General features: G+C 47.3%; 1 protein-coding gene across 1 annotated transcript in view; it reads right to left on the reverse strand.

Moving 5' to 3' along the window:
* Window positions 1-18,261, reverse strand: part of TAOK3 (TAO kinase 3) — a 168,514-nt gene that overhangs the window by 34,195 nt on the left and 116,058 nt on the right. The window contains 3 exon segments of the mRNA XM_084762174.1: window positions 2,680-2,814; window positions 15,071-15,280; window positions 17,871-18,038. Coding sequence (XP_084618300.1) covers window positions 2,680-2,814; window positions 15,071-15,280; window positions 17,871-18,038 — 513 coding nt within the window.

Genomic DNA, 18,261 nt, shown 5'->3' on the forward strand with positions numbered 1-18,261 from the left:
GCCAGTTTGGCCAATGGCTTCATTACCAGAGATAGGATCCCCCACTGCCCCATGGCCTTGCACTTAATTTAATGCTGTTTACACCACCTTAGTCCTTTTCACTTAAACTGGGTGGGATGCATGAAAAAAAAAAGGCGTATGGTCCATTTTCTAAAATTACACACTTCTTTCCAATATTTTAGATTCATAGCTTGGGCAGTCCTTGGGTCTAGTGTTTGAGACCATCTAGTGGGAGCAGGATCAAAGTACTTGATAACCATGCACGAGAAAAGCCATGCCAATAGTTAGAGCGCCCCAAAGGGGACACAGGTGCAAGCATCCAACACCGTACTGCAATCTTCCCTTCATTCGTTTATTTCTCTCCCTCAAAAATGACCAGAGACTTAGAAGAGCTTCCAAGGATAACCACAACTCTCAAGACATCCCATCAGGAGGGGGCTGCACCGTAAAACAACTGAGGTCTGTGCCCAAAGCTTCAGCTGCTGCCCCACCCAAACCCAGGCTGCCGGGTTTCTAACTCAGTGTTGGAGCAGAGACCTTTTGACAAATGGGGGAAAAAAAAGTCCACTAGAAGGATGGAGGCCACGTTTCCCTGCGTAGGGGTGGGGTGGGGTCACTCTGAAGCCCGTAGGATTCTGAGTGCTTCTGAAGGCTCTGAAGTAGCTGGCAGGGGCGCAGCTTCTATTAGCCACAGAGGGCAAGGCTGTGATGGCCGAAGCCCACGCCGGGCAGGCCTGGTGGGAGTTTACAGAGGCCGGCATGAGAGTATTCTGGCATGGCTGTAGTAATGAAGGGAGGGAGGAGAGAGTCATGAATATATGATGTGCAAAGGAGGAGGGTGTGGCCTGAGGGAGAGCAGAGAATCTGCCCCACAATGGGGGAAAATACTGGGGCTAAGGTCCGCCTCCCTCCTTGCAGCACCTCCCCTGGCTGCCAGGGCTCCCCATGGCTTCCCCCCCCCCCCCCGCCCCCACTCCTCGAGAGCAGGTGGGGGTTAAAGGGACAAGCCCCACCGGAGCCTGTGGTGAGTAGTAATCACAGTTTTCTTGTCAGGCATTGTGGCATGGAGGCAACTACTGGCAGCCCCTCCATGTTCCGTAAGACTCACAGGCATGTTTTCTAGATGCTTACCAAGCATTAGGAGCTAGAGTGGACATTTTGAGATCTCAATCACACAGTGGGGTATTCCTTTCAGATGAAAAAAATTGCCCATTAAGGGGGTCACAAGAAACTTCAACATAAAAGAACTGGGGAGTGGGGTTCTTTACGAGCAGACTACATTGAACTGTGAGATTTTTTTTCCCACATGGAATAGGCATAAGCAATAGATTGCCGCTCTCGTCTCCATTCTCTTTCTACTCGCTCTCTCAAATATTATAATTCCTTCTAAATTTCAGATATCACTGAAACCTTACCAAAAAAAAAAAAAAAAAAAAAGACTTGGCGGGGCGGGGAGGGGGGAATAAAAGTAGAAATCAGGTTTGAAAAATAGGACAAGAAAAAACGATTATTTCTGGGTCGGCCTCGGATGATGTCATCATGGGTTCTGGATGTAACGGCCAAGCAGTGTACAGTAACCCTTCCTGCTCATGTGACCTCTAACAGCCATTTGGGCAAAACAACTAATATTTCAATCATTTTCCTGGCTGAGAAATGAGATTTGGATGGAAAAGCTAATAGAGAGTTCCAAATGCTGAGGATGAAATGGGAGAGAGAGAGAGAGAGAGAGAGAGAGAGAGAGAGAGCGCGAGCCTGTGTGTGTGTGGGAGCGCGCACGCGCACGCGTGGGGGGGCCAAGGGGAGGAGGCATGAAAACTAAGTCTTCCTGCGCACACCCCTTTTGCTACTACAAGGGCACCCGGCAATCACATTTGCAGTAGTAAAAATGCTGAGGAATCCGACAGCCCCTCGGCTCCCACAGTCGCTGTCAGCCTCCTCTTCAAAGCCTTCCTCGCTTTATGGCTATCAGGAAATTCTTCAGGGGTTAAATGGGGGAAGCTCGGCCACTACCACTGTTGCAATAAATAAATGAATGAACCAGAACGAACCGGACCATCCCTGGGAAGCAAGTGTCTGGTTTTTCTACAATTATAGATGGTAGCCGGCAAATATATATATATATATATATATATATATATATATATATATATATATATATATATATGTACATATTTTAAAAATCATGTTTTACCTTTTGCTGTGTGTGTGTACATCATAGAGACACACATGCACCTATATAAGAAGAAGCATAGTGCCCTGCACACACACACATCCATACCTTGAAAAATATTTTTAGCATTATTTATTTTGATGAAAACACAGATCGCTTCAAAAAAAAATGGTCATGCCAGCAACTCATCTCAAAGCCTTATATTTTGCATATACAGCATATACACACACAATCACACACACACACACACAATCACACACACACACACACACACAAAGGTTTTTTTTTTCTTCCTATGTCATAGACAATGCTAAATATCTGAGACCAGGTTGCTATGCCAACAGATTTTTTTTCCCCCCTAAAATGAATAAAATTATTTGGAGGGAGACAACATCCCTGGCTCCTTTTCCTCCCATCCATGAAGCCGAGGGAGGCTCAGGGAGGGCCAGAGGCTGCCAGACAGGGAGGAGGGGAAGGCAGGCAAGGTGGGATGGGGAGGATCAGCTTACCAAAGACGCGGATTTGATCGTGGCAAAGCGCTCTCGGTTCCGATAGTGGAGGGCCCGGCTCTGAACTGACTGGGTAGGCCACGGCTCAGGCCTGGGATCGCCGTGGCCCGCCTCATCCCTTACGAATGCATGATCCTGCAGAAATGGATGAAGAGAAGGAGAAAGTCCAGCTGCGCTCTTTCCTCGCCGGCTGCCTCTCTCTCACCCCTCTTTCTGAACAAGCACCGCTGTTTGAAATGCATAGTTCAGCTCTCTGCTAGTCCCCGCAGCTCCCACGGTATAAAATGAATAAGCAACACATTGCAGCCTTCAGTTAGGAGTGTCAGCTGATCGCTACCGGGATGCCTTCTGAGTCCCTGGCAGGCTTTTTTTTTCCCCCTTTACCTCCGGAATTACATATATGCAAAAGCAAAAAGGAAGAGGAGAGAGAATTGCGCGGACGGGTGCCTCAGAGCAGTCTGCTTAAAACGCGGTGCCCAGATAATTCCTTTAAAAATGTCATGTCCATGTCTGGCGGGGAGGATGCTGGTAGCTTTTAACATAAAAGCGAGCCTCCGCCTCATTCCCTTGAAAGAGCGGCGTTGTCAATTGAATTGGATCTGTGAGCTGGTCGGTGGGGTCATCCTTCTTCTGGGGGGGTGGGGGGGAGATCAGGGGAGGCTTGTGGCGAGCCGCCTCTCTGTCTTGTGCTGGGAAGATTCGGCAGTCACTGAGGGATCCTGCTTTCCAGTCATGATCGTACACAGTTCTAGCACCTTCTCTCTACAGCTTCTGAAAGGATTTTTTTTTTTTTTTTAGATTTAAAGAGACAGGCATACAATTCCAAACCAAATGATACTTTCACAAATGGTCCCTCAACTCAGCATCGGTATGCCAGCAGACTGAGTGAGGCCCAGATTTAATGTCCTTGACTGATTTCATCGAGTCCTGTGCTTTCTTGATGGCCAAAGATGATTAATTTCATTCTAACGCCCCGTGGGAAAAAAATAACATACCCTGGATGAATGATAATGGATGTTCCTTAAATGCAACTGAAATGACTTTTAAAGGAAAAATGTTTTCAGAGGGCCATGCCCCCTCTACAAAATGAGATGGTCAGTCACTTGGGAGAGCTAATGCTTTAGAAAATTAAAAAGACACCACCACCACCCCCCATAATACTCTGGCAATTTGTAGCTCAAAACCATGTTCAACGGTGGGGGATTTTTAAATAGCACATGCTCAGACGGGGAAGGAGAAATCAATTTCTTATTCCCCAGGGTTTTAGGAGAAACCATTTGTTTGCATTTTCTCCAGGAGTACCTGAGATTTTAAAAAACATATAATTGCCCTTTCCTTCATTACAAAACAAGGACCAAAGAGATTTAGAAAATACAAAATTATATCATTTATATAAAATTTAAAAAAATCAAAATGTGTAGATTTTTTTGAGGGAAATAAAATGTTATAACCAGGGTCTGATGTAAAAGCCGCAATCCAAGACTAAATTCATTTTAGCACTGTTTCCTTTTGTAAATCCTAAGTGTTTTGATATGTGGGGGAACTGTTTCCTCTTTTATACCTATATTTAGACTTTCCCCCATTTCTATATTGAAGTTCAAATAATGAAAAGGATCTTTACATTTTTAAATCACATTTTAGTGTGTGTGTGTGTGTGTGTGTGTGTGTGTGTGTGTGTGTACATGTGCCACAGCGCACATATGCAGGGTAGAAGAGAACTTTTGGAAGTCTGTCCTCTCCTTCGGCCATGTGGGGCTCAGGGCGCTAACTCCAGCGAGGCAGCAGGCCCCCTCTATCCATGAGGCATCTTGAGAGCTCTGTAATAAACTCGGCGGGTTTCTACCGTCAGATTCAGGGACAGTCTACAGCTGTGCTGGCAGGTGAAATGGCTACTAGCCACATGCGGCTGTTTGGATTTAAATGAAATCAAATGTTACACTGGACTCCTGACTCACTCCAGCCACATTTCAAGCACTCAGTAGCCAGCCACCCTCTATGGTGGCCAGGGCTGGGGGACTTAGGCCCTGGGCACTGCTGCCACCGCACAGGGACAGATCGGGTAAGAGGGCGGACACACGTTGCTTGGGCCTGGAAGACAGCTTGCCCGGCAAAGCTTTTGCTGAACAAGCCTGATGACCTGCGTTGAGCCCTCAGAGTCCACAGAAAGATGGACGGAGAAAGCCAACCCTGCCAGGTTGTCCTCTGACCTCCATGTGTCCCTCGGCATGTGTATGTGTGTCCCTCTGTCATGTACACATGAGAAATGCAATTCTTAAGCTGAGTGAGGTTGTGTACTATAACCCTCCCCCCACGCACCGCCCAACACACATGCATTCTGAAGCACTAAAGACATAGGAGAGGTTACAGGTTTGAGGCCACTGTGGGCAGCACAGTGAGAGCCTGTCTGCCCTCCTCCACCCCCATAATTAAAAAAACAAAAAAAATTTTTAGCATATGTATTTTGAAAGAAATACTTGAAGGATCATTTTAAAATATTTTGTTATTACTTCCCAGAAAATCCGAACGTGTGGCACAGAGGGAAAAAAAAGGGCTTGGCATGTGACCACGCGTTTACTAATGAGACTCCCCACATCTGGACTTGAACCCCCTTACCCCGGTGGGTTCAGAAAAGCATGAGATTTTTAAATGCCAGCACCACGAGAGAGACACACGAGGTCTGGGGCTCTGAGTCATGATTTTGGCAAGAATCATGCAGATTCATTGAAAGGGGACGTGGGATAAGTAGTGGCAGAAGTTACATTTCAAGTGGTGGCGACTTCCTTTGCCAAGGCATCCAGTGGCGCTAGAAGCCGCAGCAGTCACACCACAGAGCAACAAGGAAACCATTTACACACACCCATACATAAGTAATACAAACTAGATCCTTGGGTGTGGTAACACGAGTAATCCCAGCACGCATGAGGGGGAGGCGACAGGGTAGTATGGGGCCAGCCTGGGTTACAAGGTAAGCCTCTGCCTCAAAAAACAAAAACAAACAAGCAAAACAAAACAAGACAAGACAAAAAAAACTCAAACAAAACCCAGGCTTAGGACCCCAATTATCAATGAGAAACCACTGATGTTGTCTATGTGTGTTGAATGTGTGGAGACGGGAGTACATTCAGAAAGGCAACGTGTGACATCACTTTATTACATCGACATATTAAATAACTCACTAAGGTATGTATTGAAGATGCTGCAAAAGAGCTGGGGGTGTGGCATACACCTCTAGCCCCCAGCACTCGGGAGGCAGAGGCAGGCAGATCTTTGAGTTCAAGGCCAGCCTGGTCTACAGAGCGAGTTCCAGAACACCTAGGCCTACATAGAGAAACCCTGTCTCAAAAAACCAGCACGCAAACAAAATTTGCTGCACACAGTGTGACACTTATCTTGTGGGAAGGAAAAAACAAAAAATAAAAAACAAAAAAAACCCCTAAGATACCACTTTAGCGCTTGGTTCAAAGACAGGTCCCAAACTTTTAATTTACTTTAAATACAACAGGTTAAATTAATAATGTGTTGTTTTACCCTCTTTAAAAAAGATCACATTTACCATTCACTTTAACACTGAATGACATTCCCAGGCCCAAGAAGCAGAGTTGTAAACCTTCATTCTCATTGCATTAAAATAGGCTAAAGTTCCCAAATCAACTTAATGATTTAATGAGCAATTTAAAAATAAGAGGAGCTGGGTGTAGTGGTGCACGCCTTTAAGACCAGCACTCACCAGGCAGAGGCAGGCGGATTGCTGTGAGTTCAAGGCCAGCCTGGTCTACAAAGCAAGTCTGGGACAGCCAAGATAACAGAGAAACCCTGTCTTGAAAAACGAGAAAAAAAATTATATATATATGTAAAAAGAGGAATGCAGCTTCTTGGAGTTTAACTACTGTATCTGAGTGGTTATCTCAGAGCTTCTGAGCTGGGCATGACCTAGAACTAGCCAAGGAGAGGGTCAGTTAACATAGGTCACAGGATGATCCCAGCACTCGGGAGGCAGAAGCAGGCAGATCGCTGTGAGTTCGAAGCCAGCCTGATCTACAAAGTAAGTCCAGGATAGCCAAGGCTACACAGAGAGACCCTATCTTAAAAAACCAAACCAAAACAAAACAAAAACATAGGTCGCAGGAAATGCCTATTAGTCACCCACGAGGAGTTGAGGGCTGACTTCTCCGAAGAAGGTTTTTAATGACATGAAGGACAAGCATCTCAGTACATTCTACTGAGAACAGATACGTGCCCTGGTGGTAATTTATCTTTAAAATATTATCATCAGGACAGGTGAGGTGGGCTCAATGGGTGATGGTACTTGTTACCCAGTCTCAAACTTGCATTTGAAGCTGGGCGTGGTGGCGCACGCCTTTAATCCCAGCACTCGGGAGGCAGAGGCAGGTGGATCGCTGTGAGTTCGAGGCCAGCCTGGTCTACAAAGTGAGTCCAGGACAGCCAAGGCTACACAGAGAAACCCTGTCTCAAAAGACCAAACAAAAACAAAAACAAAAACAAACAAACAAAAAACCCTTGCATTTGATCCCCAGGACCCACGTGGTGGAAAGACACAACAGAATACTATGGCTTGTCCTCTGACCTCCACATGGACACTGCGGCACATGCACACTCCCAATCCCCCACCCCCGCCCCACACACATGTGCATGCACACTAAGTAAATAAAATGTGGTGAAATATCAACTGCAATACATGAAACAGCCCTTTGAAATTTCCTTGGGATTAGGGACCCATCTTAAGACCATATCTTTCAATCTGGCAAATCTACAAGGTGTGCTCATTGTAATATACAATGGAAATATTTCTTCAGACTAAAACAAAAACAAAAACAAAAAACAAAACTGCTGATGGACTGTGGGAAGAACTCCACCTTCTGATCAGCGCCCTCTGATAATATACACACCGAATTTATTTCTCCTTAAATTGTACTATTTTTAAAAAAAAACTTTTTTGAGAACAGGGGTCTTGCTTTGTAGCCTACGCTGGCTTGAATCTGTGCTGCCTCAGCACTGTGAGTGCTAAGATTACAAGCAGGCGATACCATGGCCTGATCAAAAAGAATTAAAAGCCTGGGGTGGTGGCGCACGCCTTTAATCCCGGCACTCAGGAGACAGAGGCAGGTGGATCGCTGTGAGTTCAAGGCCAGACTGGTCTACAAAGTGAGTCCAGGACAGCCAAGGCTACACAGAGAAACCCTGTTTCAAAAAACCAACCCGTCCCCCAAAAAAAGGATTACATGTTCATATAATAGAGTGATATATCACACGAAAGGCACAAACTTATGTCCTGGCCTGGGTCATTATGTGTGGAAGCCACAGGACGACCGTGGTATTTTACTCCACTGTTTCCAAATTTGAGGCAGGGTGTCTCACTGAACTTGGAGCTTTGATGAGCTGGCCAGCAAATTGGAATTCTCCTGTCTCTGCTTGTACTGCTGAGATTACAGGTGCATGTTGGGAGTGGAACCTGGCACTTAATAGGCACTTAGTAGGCACCTGGTAGGAGAGAGGTCTAAGGAGACTGTGAGAATATCACGCTTTTCTCTTGGGTTATTTAACAGAATTTATAGTTGTATTTCATCAAAGCCTGTGGTTCTGTTCTTCAAGAAAGTTCTGAAATGGTGACACACGTGGCACACCCCACAGGAGTGAAACCCAAGCCAGCTTTTCTCTGCCTGGAGCCTCGTACAGACACCCTCACTGGCCCATCCGTGGGTGAGGAAGCAACAAACTCACCGCCCGTCCTTTGCTCATTACGGAATCATCACTTTCATTGTTTTGTTTGAGACAGGGTCTCTCTATGCAGCTCCGGCTGGCCTGGAACTCACTTTGTAGGGCAGGCTGGCTTCAGATTCACAGAGCTCCTCCTGCCTCTGCCACCCCTGTGCTGGCATTAAAGGTGTGTGCCACCACTCCTGGCTTCACTTCACAGTTATTAAAGGACCCTTGAAGTGGGGGGGGGGGTTAGTCACCCCAACCTGAGGCTGCTAGATGGAGCAGGAAGGGAAGCAAAGGTCTGAAGTGAAGAGCTAGCGAGGGAAGGTAACAAGGAGCAGAAGCCGAGAACGGCATGGGACAGCAGGGACGGCAGGATGCTCCTCGCACCATCCTTCCTTCCTTCGCTCTTTGCTGAATGCGAGGGGAAGCAGCAAAGAACCCGGCCCTCTGTACAGCACAAGTGACCACAAGGCACGGGAGCAAAATGCACCTTGGACACCCTGACCCCTCAAGGATTTTCCTTCCTGCCACAGAATTGGAGAAAGCTGTTCTTTGATTTTTCAAAGAAGGCAACAGGGCTGGTGAGATGGCTTGGCAGGTAAAGGTGCTTGCTGCTAAACCTGATGACCCGAGCTCTACCCCACATCGTTGTTGGAAAGACCTCCACACATGTGCTTTTAGTGTGCAGTGCATGTGTGTACACGCACACAGACACACATGCACACACACATTAAATGTCACAGAAGTGAGGTCAGACCTATGACCTGGCCAGGCATGGTGCGCGCACCTTTAATCCCAGCACTTGGGAGGCAGAGGCAGGAGGATTGCTGTGAGTTCGAGGCCAGCCTGGTCTACAAAGTGAGTCCAGGACAATCAAGGCTACACAGAGAAACCCTGTCTCAAAAAACCAAAAACAAAAAACCCACAAAAAACAAACAACCAAACCAAACCAAACCAAACAAAACAAAACCTCTAAAAACAAAGCCCAGACCCATGATCTGCACATACTACACACACATACACAAATTTAAATTTAGATTCTACACGGGACACAAAAGAACAGAATACAGCAGTGATACATATGGGTGAAAGTGTCATAACTAAATCCACTACTCTGCATGATAAAATGATTAAGAAAACACAAGGGCAGGGAATACTAAGAAAATGAGAAAATACTTGAAGTGACACAAATATTCTCTTGATCAGCAAACACCTATTAAATGTTGAGTTTTTCGATGGTGTTATAGGCAGTTAAGAAGGCTGGAGTTCATGGTTCTAACGGTTCATGTTAAGTCTGAGAATCACTTGCACACATGCAGAAACATGTGCGTGTGTAAATAACGAAACTCTAACCAGTGCACGTACAGGTATTTTTTTTTAAACATGAGTTTGATAAGATGGTCACCTGCCCTGTAAGAGGGTCATCTTCCAAGATGACAGGCGGGTCAGGCTTTGGCCTGCTGACCAAGGCCAAGTGTGGTGTAGCGTGGGAATCTGTTTTGCGCCCGGGAGAGGAGCACGGTGGGCCCTGTCAGCTTGGTCCTAGGGCTCCACTCCTCTGTTCTGGTGTCAAGCATGTAATTGCCCTCTTGTTTGTTAGTAGACAAACTCCAAGGCAACACTGGAGGTATCTAACCCTCCGGTGCCTGCTTCTCAGACCTGATCATCACCCCGTTGAGTATCTGCTGTCACCCACTCACTCAGTCTATGCTGTCCCAGAAACCCTTCCAGGTACCGGGGAAATCTTACGTTCTGCTCAGGGGATAATAGACAAACTAACGTATTATATTTGTGGGTATGTTTTAAAGATTAAAAAAATATTTTCTTTATGTGTGCCTCTGCATGTGTGTGTTGGTGTCCTCAGAAGCCAAAAGGTGTTTACTTTCCTGGACCTGGGTTCACACACACACACACACACACACACACACACAGCGTGTTATAACACAATAATATATATAATATATATATAATATAACATAATACTATAATTATATATTTATTTATACTATACTATCTCTAATATAAGATATAATTACATATTTACTTATTTACTTTGTTTTCCTGGTGCGGGGTTTGAACCCAGGACCTTGCACATGTAAGGCGGGCATCTACTTCTGAGCTGCATCCTAAGCTCTCTGTCTCACTGTTTTTAAACTTTCTTTACGTATGTGTTCGCGTGCATGAGTTTGTGCATACCGTGCATGTGAAGGTGCCCTTAAAGGCCAGAAGAGGTAGTCAGATCCCCTGGTGCTGGAGTGACAGATGGCTGTGAGCTGTGTCACATGAGTGCTGGGAGCCAGAGCTAGTCCTCAGCAAGGGCAGCTAGTGCTCTGGGCCACTGAGCACTCTCAGGGCCCTTGTTGTCTTTTGAGGTGCCTGTGCAGCCAGGCAGGACTCGAACCTGTGACCCTGTGGTCTCAGGGTCTGGGATAGGAGAGGGATGTTGGGCTTCTGCTATTAAACCTGGTCCCCAATATAATTTTGTATAGTGAAGTGATAGATACTAAAAAGAAGACAATTAGAATAATGAGATAATGATTAGAACAGAATTTGTTTACTGCCTTTTCTGTGACTGAGGACATAACCCTGGCAGACTGGGGACTGGTACATAAAATCACACCCTTGATTTCTTTGGTCTTTGTGGTATTACATGGGAGCCGAGCCCTCTGTGAGGGAGTGCTGCTGGTGCACACCCTTTCTTGCTGCCCATATTTAACGACTCAAGCAGGAAGAAGCAGCTTGACCACTTGTCCGTCCTCTCACAGCCACCATCCCAGGGGAACACGGGACAGGAAAACAAAACACCCAGGTGCTGGAGAGTGGTTAAGAGCACTTACTGGGGGCTGGAGAGATGGCTCAGCAGTTAAGGGTACTGACTGCTCTTTCAGAGGACTCAGGTTCAAATCCCAGCTCACATGGTAGCTCTGTCTGTGAGCTAAGATCTGACAATGTCACAAACACACACACACATACACACACACACTCAGACAAAACACCAATGCACACAAAATTTAAAAAAAAAATTTTTTTTTAAAAGCACCTATTGTTCCCTGGGTTTGGTTCAGTTCACAGATATCTGTGACTCTGGCTCCAGGGGCCCTGATGCCCTCTTTTGGCTCTGAGGGCACCTGAATACACATGTTGCATTCATGCACATGCATGTGTGCACATGTGCACACACACACACAAATAAACATAAAATGAAGATCCTGTCTTGTCTCTGCTTCCTGGAAAGTGTAACCAGGCACTCAAACGTCTGACACTCTATGTGGTGTGGTGTGGCTGCTGTCCATTTGTGTGGCGAGGGGACCACTTGGACCCCCTTAGAGGGGCATCTCAGGTGGGCTGCACACCCCTCCACGCGCCCCCCGGGAGACAGGGAAACAGATGTAGCATGGCTGGGGAGGCTGCTGCTCTCGGGGCTGTGGAAGCAGAGGCTGGAGAAGCCACTCTCTGGTGGAGCCCTTGTCACCTCGTGCAGCGGGGGCCCCTGAGCTATCTCTCCGGCAGTCCAGAAGGTCCACTCTACTGCTCTCCTTGGTTCTCTGTGGTCATGGGGCCCAACAGCTGACACAAAGGAACAGCTGAGACCTGTCAACACCCATGAAGACGAAAGCCTTCTTTTTTGTTTTTTTTTTTTTTTAAAGATTTATTGATGTATTTATGTCATGTGTACAATGTTCTGCCTGCATGTACACCTGCAGGCCAGAAGAGGGCACCAGATCTCATTATAGATGGTTGTGAGCCATCATGTGGTTGCTGAGAATTGAACTCAAGACCTTTGAAAGAGCAGACAGTGCTCTTAACCTTTGAGCCATCTCTCCAGCCCCGCCTTCTTTTGTTTTATTTTTTACATTTTTATTTATTTTATGCCTCCCCTGGCCCTCTATGAGTACACGCATGCCACAGCGCATAGGCAGAAGACAACACCGCAGAGTGGGGCCTCTCCTATCACGGGGATTGAACTCAGGTCATCAGGTCTGGCAAACACCTTTTCCCACTGAACCACCTTCTTGACCCAAAACTTCCTTTTCTACACTCTGATACCCGACCATTTGCCTATAACCCAAAGAGGCCAGCTAGCATTGAGCCAAATGGCTTTCGCTATCTGCCCATATCACCCATTTCCTTACGCTTGCCTGTCTACCCTCCAGGCCTCAGCCTCTCTGCCGTTTGCCCTGTACCTTGCAATGCAAAGCTCTTCCTGCCCCAGGGCCTTTGTACTTGCTGCTCTCAGACTCACTCCCATCTCCCATGGTTTCCATTTGTCTGTGACATTTCACCTAAAAATGTCATCCTGGGCAAACCTTCCACTATTCCCTGGTCGACCAAACCTTCCTGTTACTTAGAGCAAATTTCATAAGAACACAACATGCGAATGGCTCAGATACTTAAAAAAAAAAAAAAAAAGGCAAGGGGTTGGGGGTGCTTAAGAGATGGACCAGGGGCTAAGAGCCCTTGCTGACTTTGCAGAGGACCCTGGTTCAGTTCCCATCACCCATAACCACTTACAACTCCAGTTCCAGATTAGACACCAGCTTCCGGCCTCCATGGGCACTGCATGCACACGGTACATGTAGACATATATACTAACACTCACACACATGAAATAAAAATAAATACTTAAAAAAAATGACAAGAGATCCTTATAATTTCATATTGTGGGATGTTTACCTCAAGTCAAAGCAATCGCACTGAAGTAAGCATTAACTTTTCTCATAAGGACTTTTAACTTATGATAGGTTTGTATAAATTGAGCATTCTGCTGGTTAGGTTTCTGTCACCATGATACAAGCTAGGGTCATCTGGGAGAGGGAACTTCAACTGACAAACTGCCTCTGTCAGATTGGCCTGTGGGTAAGCCTGTGGCACATCTTCTTGAATGATGATTGATGTGTTAGGGCCCCGCCCAGTGTGGTTGGTACCAGTCCTGAGTGCTTTAAGGAAGCAGGCTGAGCAAGCCAGGAGGAGCAAGCCAGTGAGCAGCACCCCTCCATGGTCCTTGCATCAGTTCCTGCCTCCAGGCTCCCGCCCTGACTTCCCTGGGTGATGGAGTGTGACCTGAGAGTTGTGAGGTGAAATAAACCCTTTTCCTCCTCGTGTTGCTGTTGGTCATGGTGTTTATCACAGCACCAGAAAGCAAACAGAATAAGCCCCCTTAGTGAGCACCATTCATTAAGAGCCAGAAGTTAATGGGCTGGCTTAGCAGAGGAGAAGGCTAGCCTGCCACCAAGCCCAATGACCTCAGCTCATCCCTGGAACCCACATGGTGGAAGAGATCACCTATGCATGTGTGCTGTGCTACACATGTGGGCACCCTTCCCACAAAACAAACCAACAAGCAAATCTGTAAATGCCGGTAGCTGGCAGGGAGCTAGCCTTAGAAGAAGGATAAATAATAAATTCTAGAAACCACAGAGAAAAATGAAAACCACCCCTAAAACATGTAGGACTGTAGATTCCAAAACACTTAGTACCCCTGGCCCCGGTGCTTGGGATTGAACGGGGTGTGTGCGGGGGTACCCGCCCATGACAGGCATGGATGCTACCAATGAGCTCCATCTTCAGTCCTCCTGTATAGCTGCTGTTATCTTGTCTTTGACTTTTCATTTTGAGATAGGGTCTTGATAAACTGCTCATCTTGAACTCCCTGTGTAGCTCTGGCAAGCTTTGAACTTGCCATTCCCCTGCCTCAGGCTCTTGAGTCTCAGGGATTAAAGACCAGAACCACCAGGCCTGGCTGTTCTTCTGCGTAGTCACACGGGAAGCTCTGATGCCTGAGGTGTGAAGGTTACCACTTACAGAGGATGAGTCAGTGTCTGTCCAGGAGGACTTGGGGATGGCTTCTCTTCTCTTTCTTCTTTCTTTCCTTCCTTCCTCCCTTTCTTTCTTTCTTTCTTTTTTTTTTTTTTTTTTTGAGACAGGGTCTCTCTGTGTAGCCTTGGCTGTCCTGGACTCACTTTGTAGACCAGGCTGGCCTCAGACTTATAGAGATCCACCTCTCATTGCCTCCTGATGGCTGGGGTTTCAGCTGTGTGCCACCATGCTCTGATTTCTTTCCTCTTTTCAAAATTTTTATTTAATAATTCATGTGTGTGAGCGTTTTGTTATCTGCATATATATCTATGCATTGTGCATCTGAGGAGGTCAGAAGAGGCTGTCAGAGCCACCGGACTGGAGTTACAGTAGCAGTTGTTAGCTGCCACGAGGGTGCTGAGAACTGAACTTTAACCCCGGTCCTCTGGAAGAACAACCAGTGCTTTAACCGCTGAGCCACCTCTCCAGCCTCTTTTTGTTCGTCCCCCCACCCCTTTTGAGACAGGATTTTACAGGCTGTCTTACTGTTCATGACGTAACCCAGGGCAGCCTTGAACTTGTGGCAATCCTTCCCCCCTTGGCCTTCCATGGGCTGGGATCCTAGACATGTGCCGCCGTGCCCCACCGGGACTTCTTTACCATTCTGCTGGACGGGGTCAGCCATCAGAGCAACCAGAGAGGGTAAAGCAATAGATCAAGTGTGACCAGCACGGTCTTATGCTGGTTCATCCTAAGACATCCTCCTGATGCTCTGGCTGCTAAGAAGAAACCCAGCCTCCTGAAGGCAGCATGTCCCGAGCTGCCTTTGCTTTGACCACCCAAGCCTGGCTGGTAAGGGCCCCAGGATGCTCACCTTCTTGTGTACCATGGAGGAGGAATTGGAGTTTACTGTGCCTTCATCCTCCTGCATCATGATGAGCTCAGGACCGCTCTCGTCCATGACCTCCTGCATGCTGTTCACGCTGCTGCTCCGGCTGCCCGTGCTCACCGACACGCTGGGGATGGACTGGATGCTGCCCAGGCTGTCTACCTCTCTGCTCAGGTTGCTGCTGTGCTCACTGTCCTGTAAGAAATGGGCAGTGGGCTCAAACAAACAAACAAACAAAACCCCATAATACCTGGGAGGTCCACAGCTGACCCACTGACTGGGCCACTTGAGGACTCACTTCTGCAGTGACAAATTGCTTTTCTCTCTCTCTCTCTCTCTCTCTCTCTCTCTCTCTCTCTCTCTCTCTCTCTCTCTCTCTCTCTCTCTCTGTGTGTGTGTGTGTGTGTACATGCATAGTGCACAGAGCTCAACCCTGAGTGTTGTTCCTTATAAAGAGCCATTCACCTTGAGTTTTGAGACATGGTCTCTCAGTGGCGGGAGCCCACCAAGTAGGCGAGACTGGCTGGCCTATGAACTCCAGGGATGTTCCTGTCTTTGCTTGCCCAGAGCTAGGATTACAAGCCATGCGCTCTGGTGATGGAACTCAGGCCCTGCACTTGCACAGCTTTGACTTATCAGGTCCTCACTCGTATCTCTCATGGAGGATCTTTGGGGGACAATCTACCACCATCAGACATCTCACTTACTTTGATTCCTCCCCCAGGGCCACTCTGGATACGCTACCATGCCAGAGCTTTCCACTGCTACACAGGACCATGATACCACGGGATTGTGCCCTGTGAGTGTCATGAGTCCAGACTTGGGAGGGCTCTTTGGGGGATACCATGGTCCTCCAGAGAGACACTGCTGGCTACCAAAGTGATGATCTCTACAATACTCGCAGTTGTCACCTGAAACTGGAGTGGAGTGGATGGGGCCTTTAGAGGGGACAAGCTGTACACCCTCCGCAGGTTCATACGAGGCAGGGATAGGAATTCTACCATCCGAGGTAGGTAGTTAGGCTCTGCCTGCCTTAAGCGATTCTGTCATGCTTACCTCTGCGATCTCATTTACGAAGTCTGTTAGGATCTTCTCCACAAGATTTAACGATGCCACTGAGTCAATTTAGTTACAGATAAACTCTGTTTTCAAGCCCTACTATACACAAATGAGCTTAGTAGGTTGAGAACACAAGCAGTCACTCAGTAGTATAAAAATGGTAGACAATACACTACTTTTTCTTTTTTCATGTTTCAAAGACAGGGCCTCAGTTATGTCACCAGGGCTGTCCTGGCAGTTGGTCTATAGGCCAGGATGGCCTTGAATTCACAGAGTCACTCTGCTTCTGCTTCCCTAGTACTGGGACTAAAGATGTGTGTTTCCATACCCACTGCCAACATACTATATTTTAATGCATTCATTATCTCAATTAAAGGATACCAACTGTGTATACCAATCAAGAGATTTCTATAGTCTAGCTCCTATTTTTGAATCTTATTATTGATAAAATACTTTTGTTTCATTAAAGTTGAAAAATAATATTCACTCTTTCTTCTTATTTATTTTTCTAAAATTTACTCTCTCTCTCGCTCTCTTTCTCTCCCCCCTCCCCCGTGTGTGTGTGTGTGTGTGTGTGTGTGTGTGTGTGTGTGTGCACATGCCACAGAACATGTGCCATGGTGGGCTTGGGAGCGGTCAGAGGATAACTTGCAGTCATTGGTTCTCTCCCTCCACCACGTGGGCCCTGGAGGTCTCAGGCACCTTTTCTGGCTGAGCCATCCAGCTGACCCTTGTCCAGTTTCTTTAGCTAAATGAGAGGCCAGGAAGCCATCTTCCTTTTGAAAACCATCATGTGTACACCGACTAGAGAGAAGCAGTTCTGGGGACACAGGCCCCACACTGAGGTAACCTCAAACCCATGCTGACTCTTTGCTTGTTTGAGACAGGTTCTTACTCTGTGGCCCAAGCTGGCCTCAAATCCACAATCCTCCTGCCTCAGCCTTAAAGGGCAGAGACAGCAGGCATGCACTGCCATGCCCAGCCTCTCCCTGAGGCTGACACGCTTTCAGGCCACACAGGATCAATTACATCACTCTCTCAGGGAGAGCCACATGTTAGCAAGCCCCATTTACTATTCCCAGAAACACTGCCCTTACCATCCCAGGCCACTTAAGCTCTGCAGCCAGGACCATCCTCCTGAAGGAGGGCACTTTCCTGGGTCTAAAATGTGCCAAGCCCCGGGTAAGGGAGGAGCACAGCCTCAGCTTTGGCTGAGAGCTACTAGGGGCTAGTGTAGGGTTTTCTTCACGGGTGTGGTCCCTGGTAGTCTGACAAGTGCCAGATCACCTCATACTCACATGCACATGGGCAGCACTGACTGGACTCAGTGGGTTAAAAAGGAGCTGTGAAATTGGGAGGCTAGGGGAGGCTGGGTGGGGTGGTCTTAGAAGAGCCGGAGGGGAGCAGGGGCTAAATGTGACTGAAAGGCTTTGTATGCACATGTGCAATTCTAGAACTAAAAATATATTAAAAACTGTGCTATGCCCATTCACAAATGCCCAACTCCAACTTATGATACCCACCCCACTCACCACTGTTGCGGCCCTGGCTCCCCCCAGTACTGGGGGAACTTTTCACATTCTGCCTTAAGGTAGAGTTGCTGCATTTATGTCTCTGTTGCCCTGGGCATCTCTTAGGAGAGGTAGCACCAATTACTTCTGCATCCTCCTAAATGGTTGCCCAAGTCTGGAAGTTTCTCACAGAAGCTAAGGTAAGGAGGACCTACTTCTTCTTCCTCTTGGGACTCGTTCAAAGGTCCGTTCCGGGCCTCTTGGAAGAGGATCTTCTTCATCTTTCTGTACTGCAGGTTGTCCAGCTCTCGGACAGCATCCTTTGTCCTCTGGATGAGGTCGATGAGAACCCGCGGTGGCCGCTCCCTCCGAATGAAGTCGTGCTGAACAGGGGAGGAAGAACTGGTGTGAGCAAAGGTTACCTTTAGGTGCGATGCATGTCAGCAGGCAGGGAAGGGCGAACAGGTTTGGGGACCTTTGAAATAAAGGTGATCTTGACACTGGTGTCCCTCATGGTGGCTCCCCTTACAAAGAGATAATAATGCTTCTACTTCCTGTCCCAGGTCCCACTTTGCAGACTCTAGAGCAATGGCTCTCAACCCTCCT

Source organism: Acomys minous (assembly GCF_964271855.1).
Source record: "Acomys minous genome assembly, chromosome: 16".
In the NCBI taxonomy this organism is placed as follows: Eukaryota; Metazoa; Chordata; class Mammalia; order Rodentia; family Muridae; genus Acomys; species Acomys minous.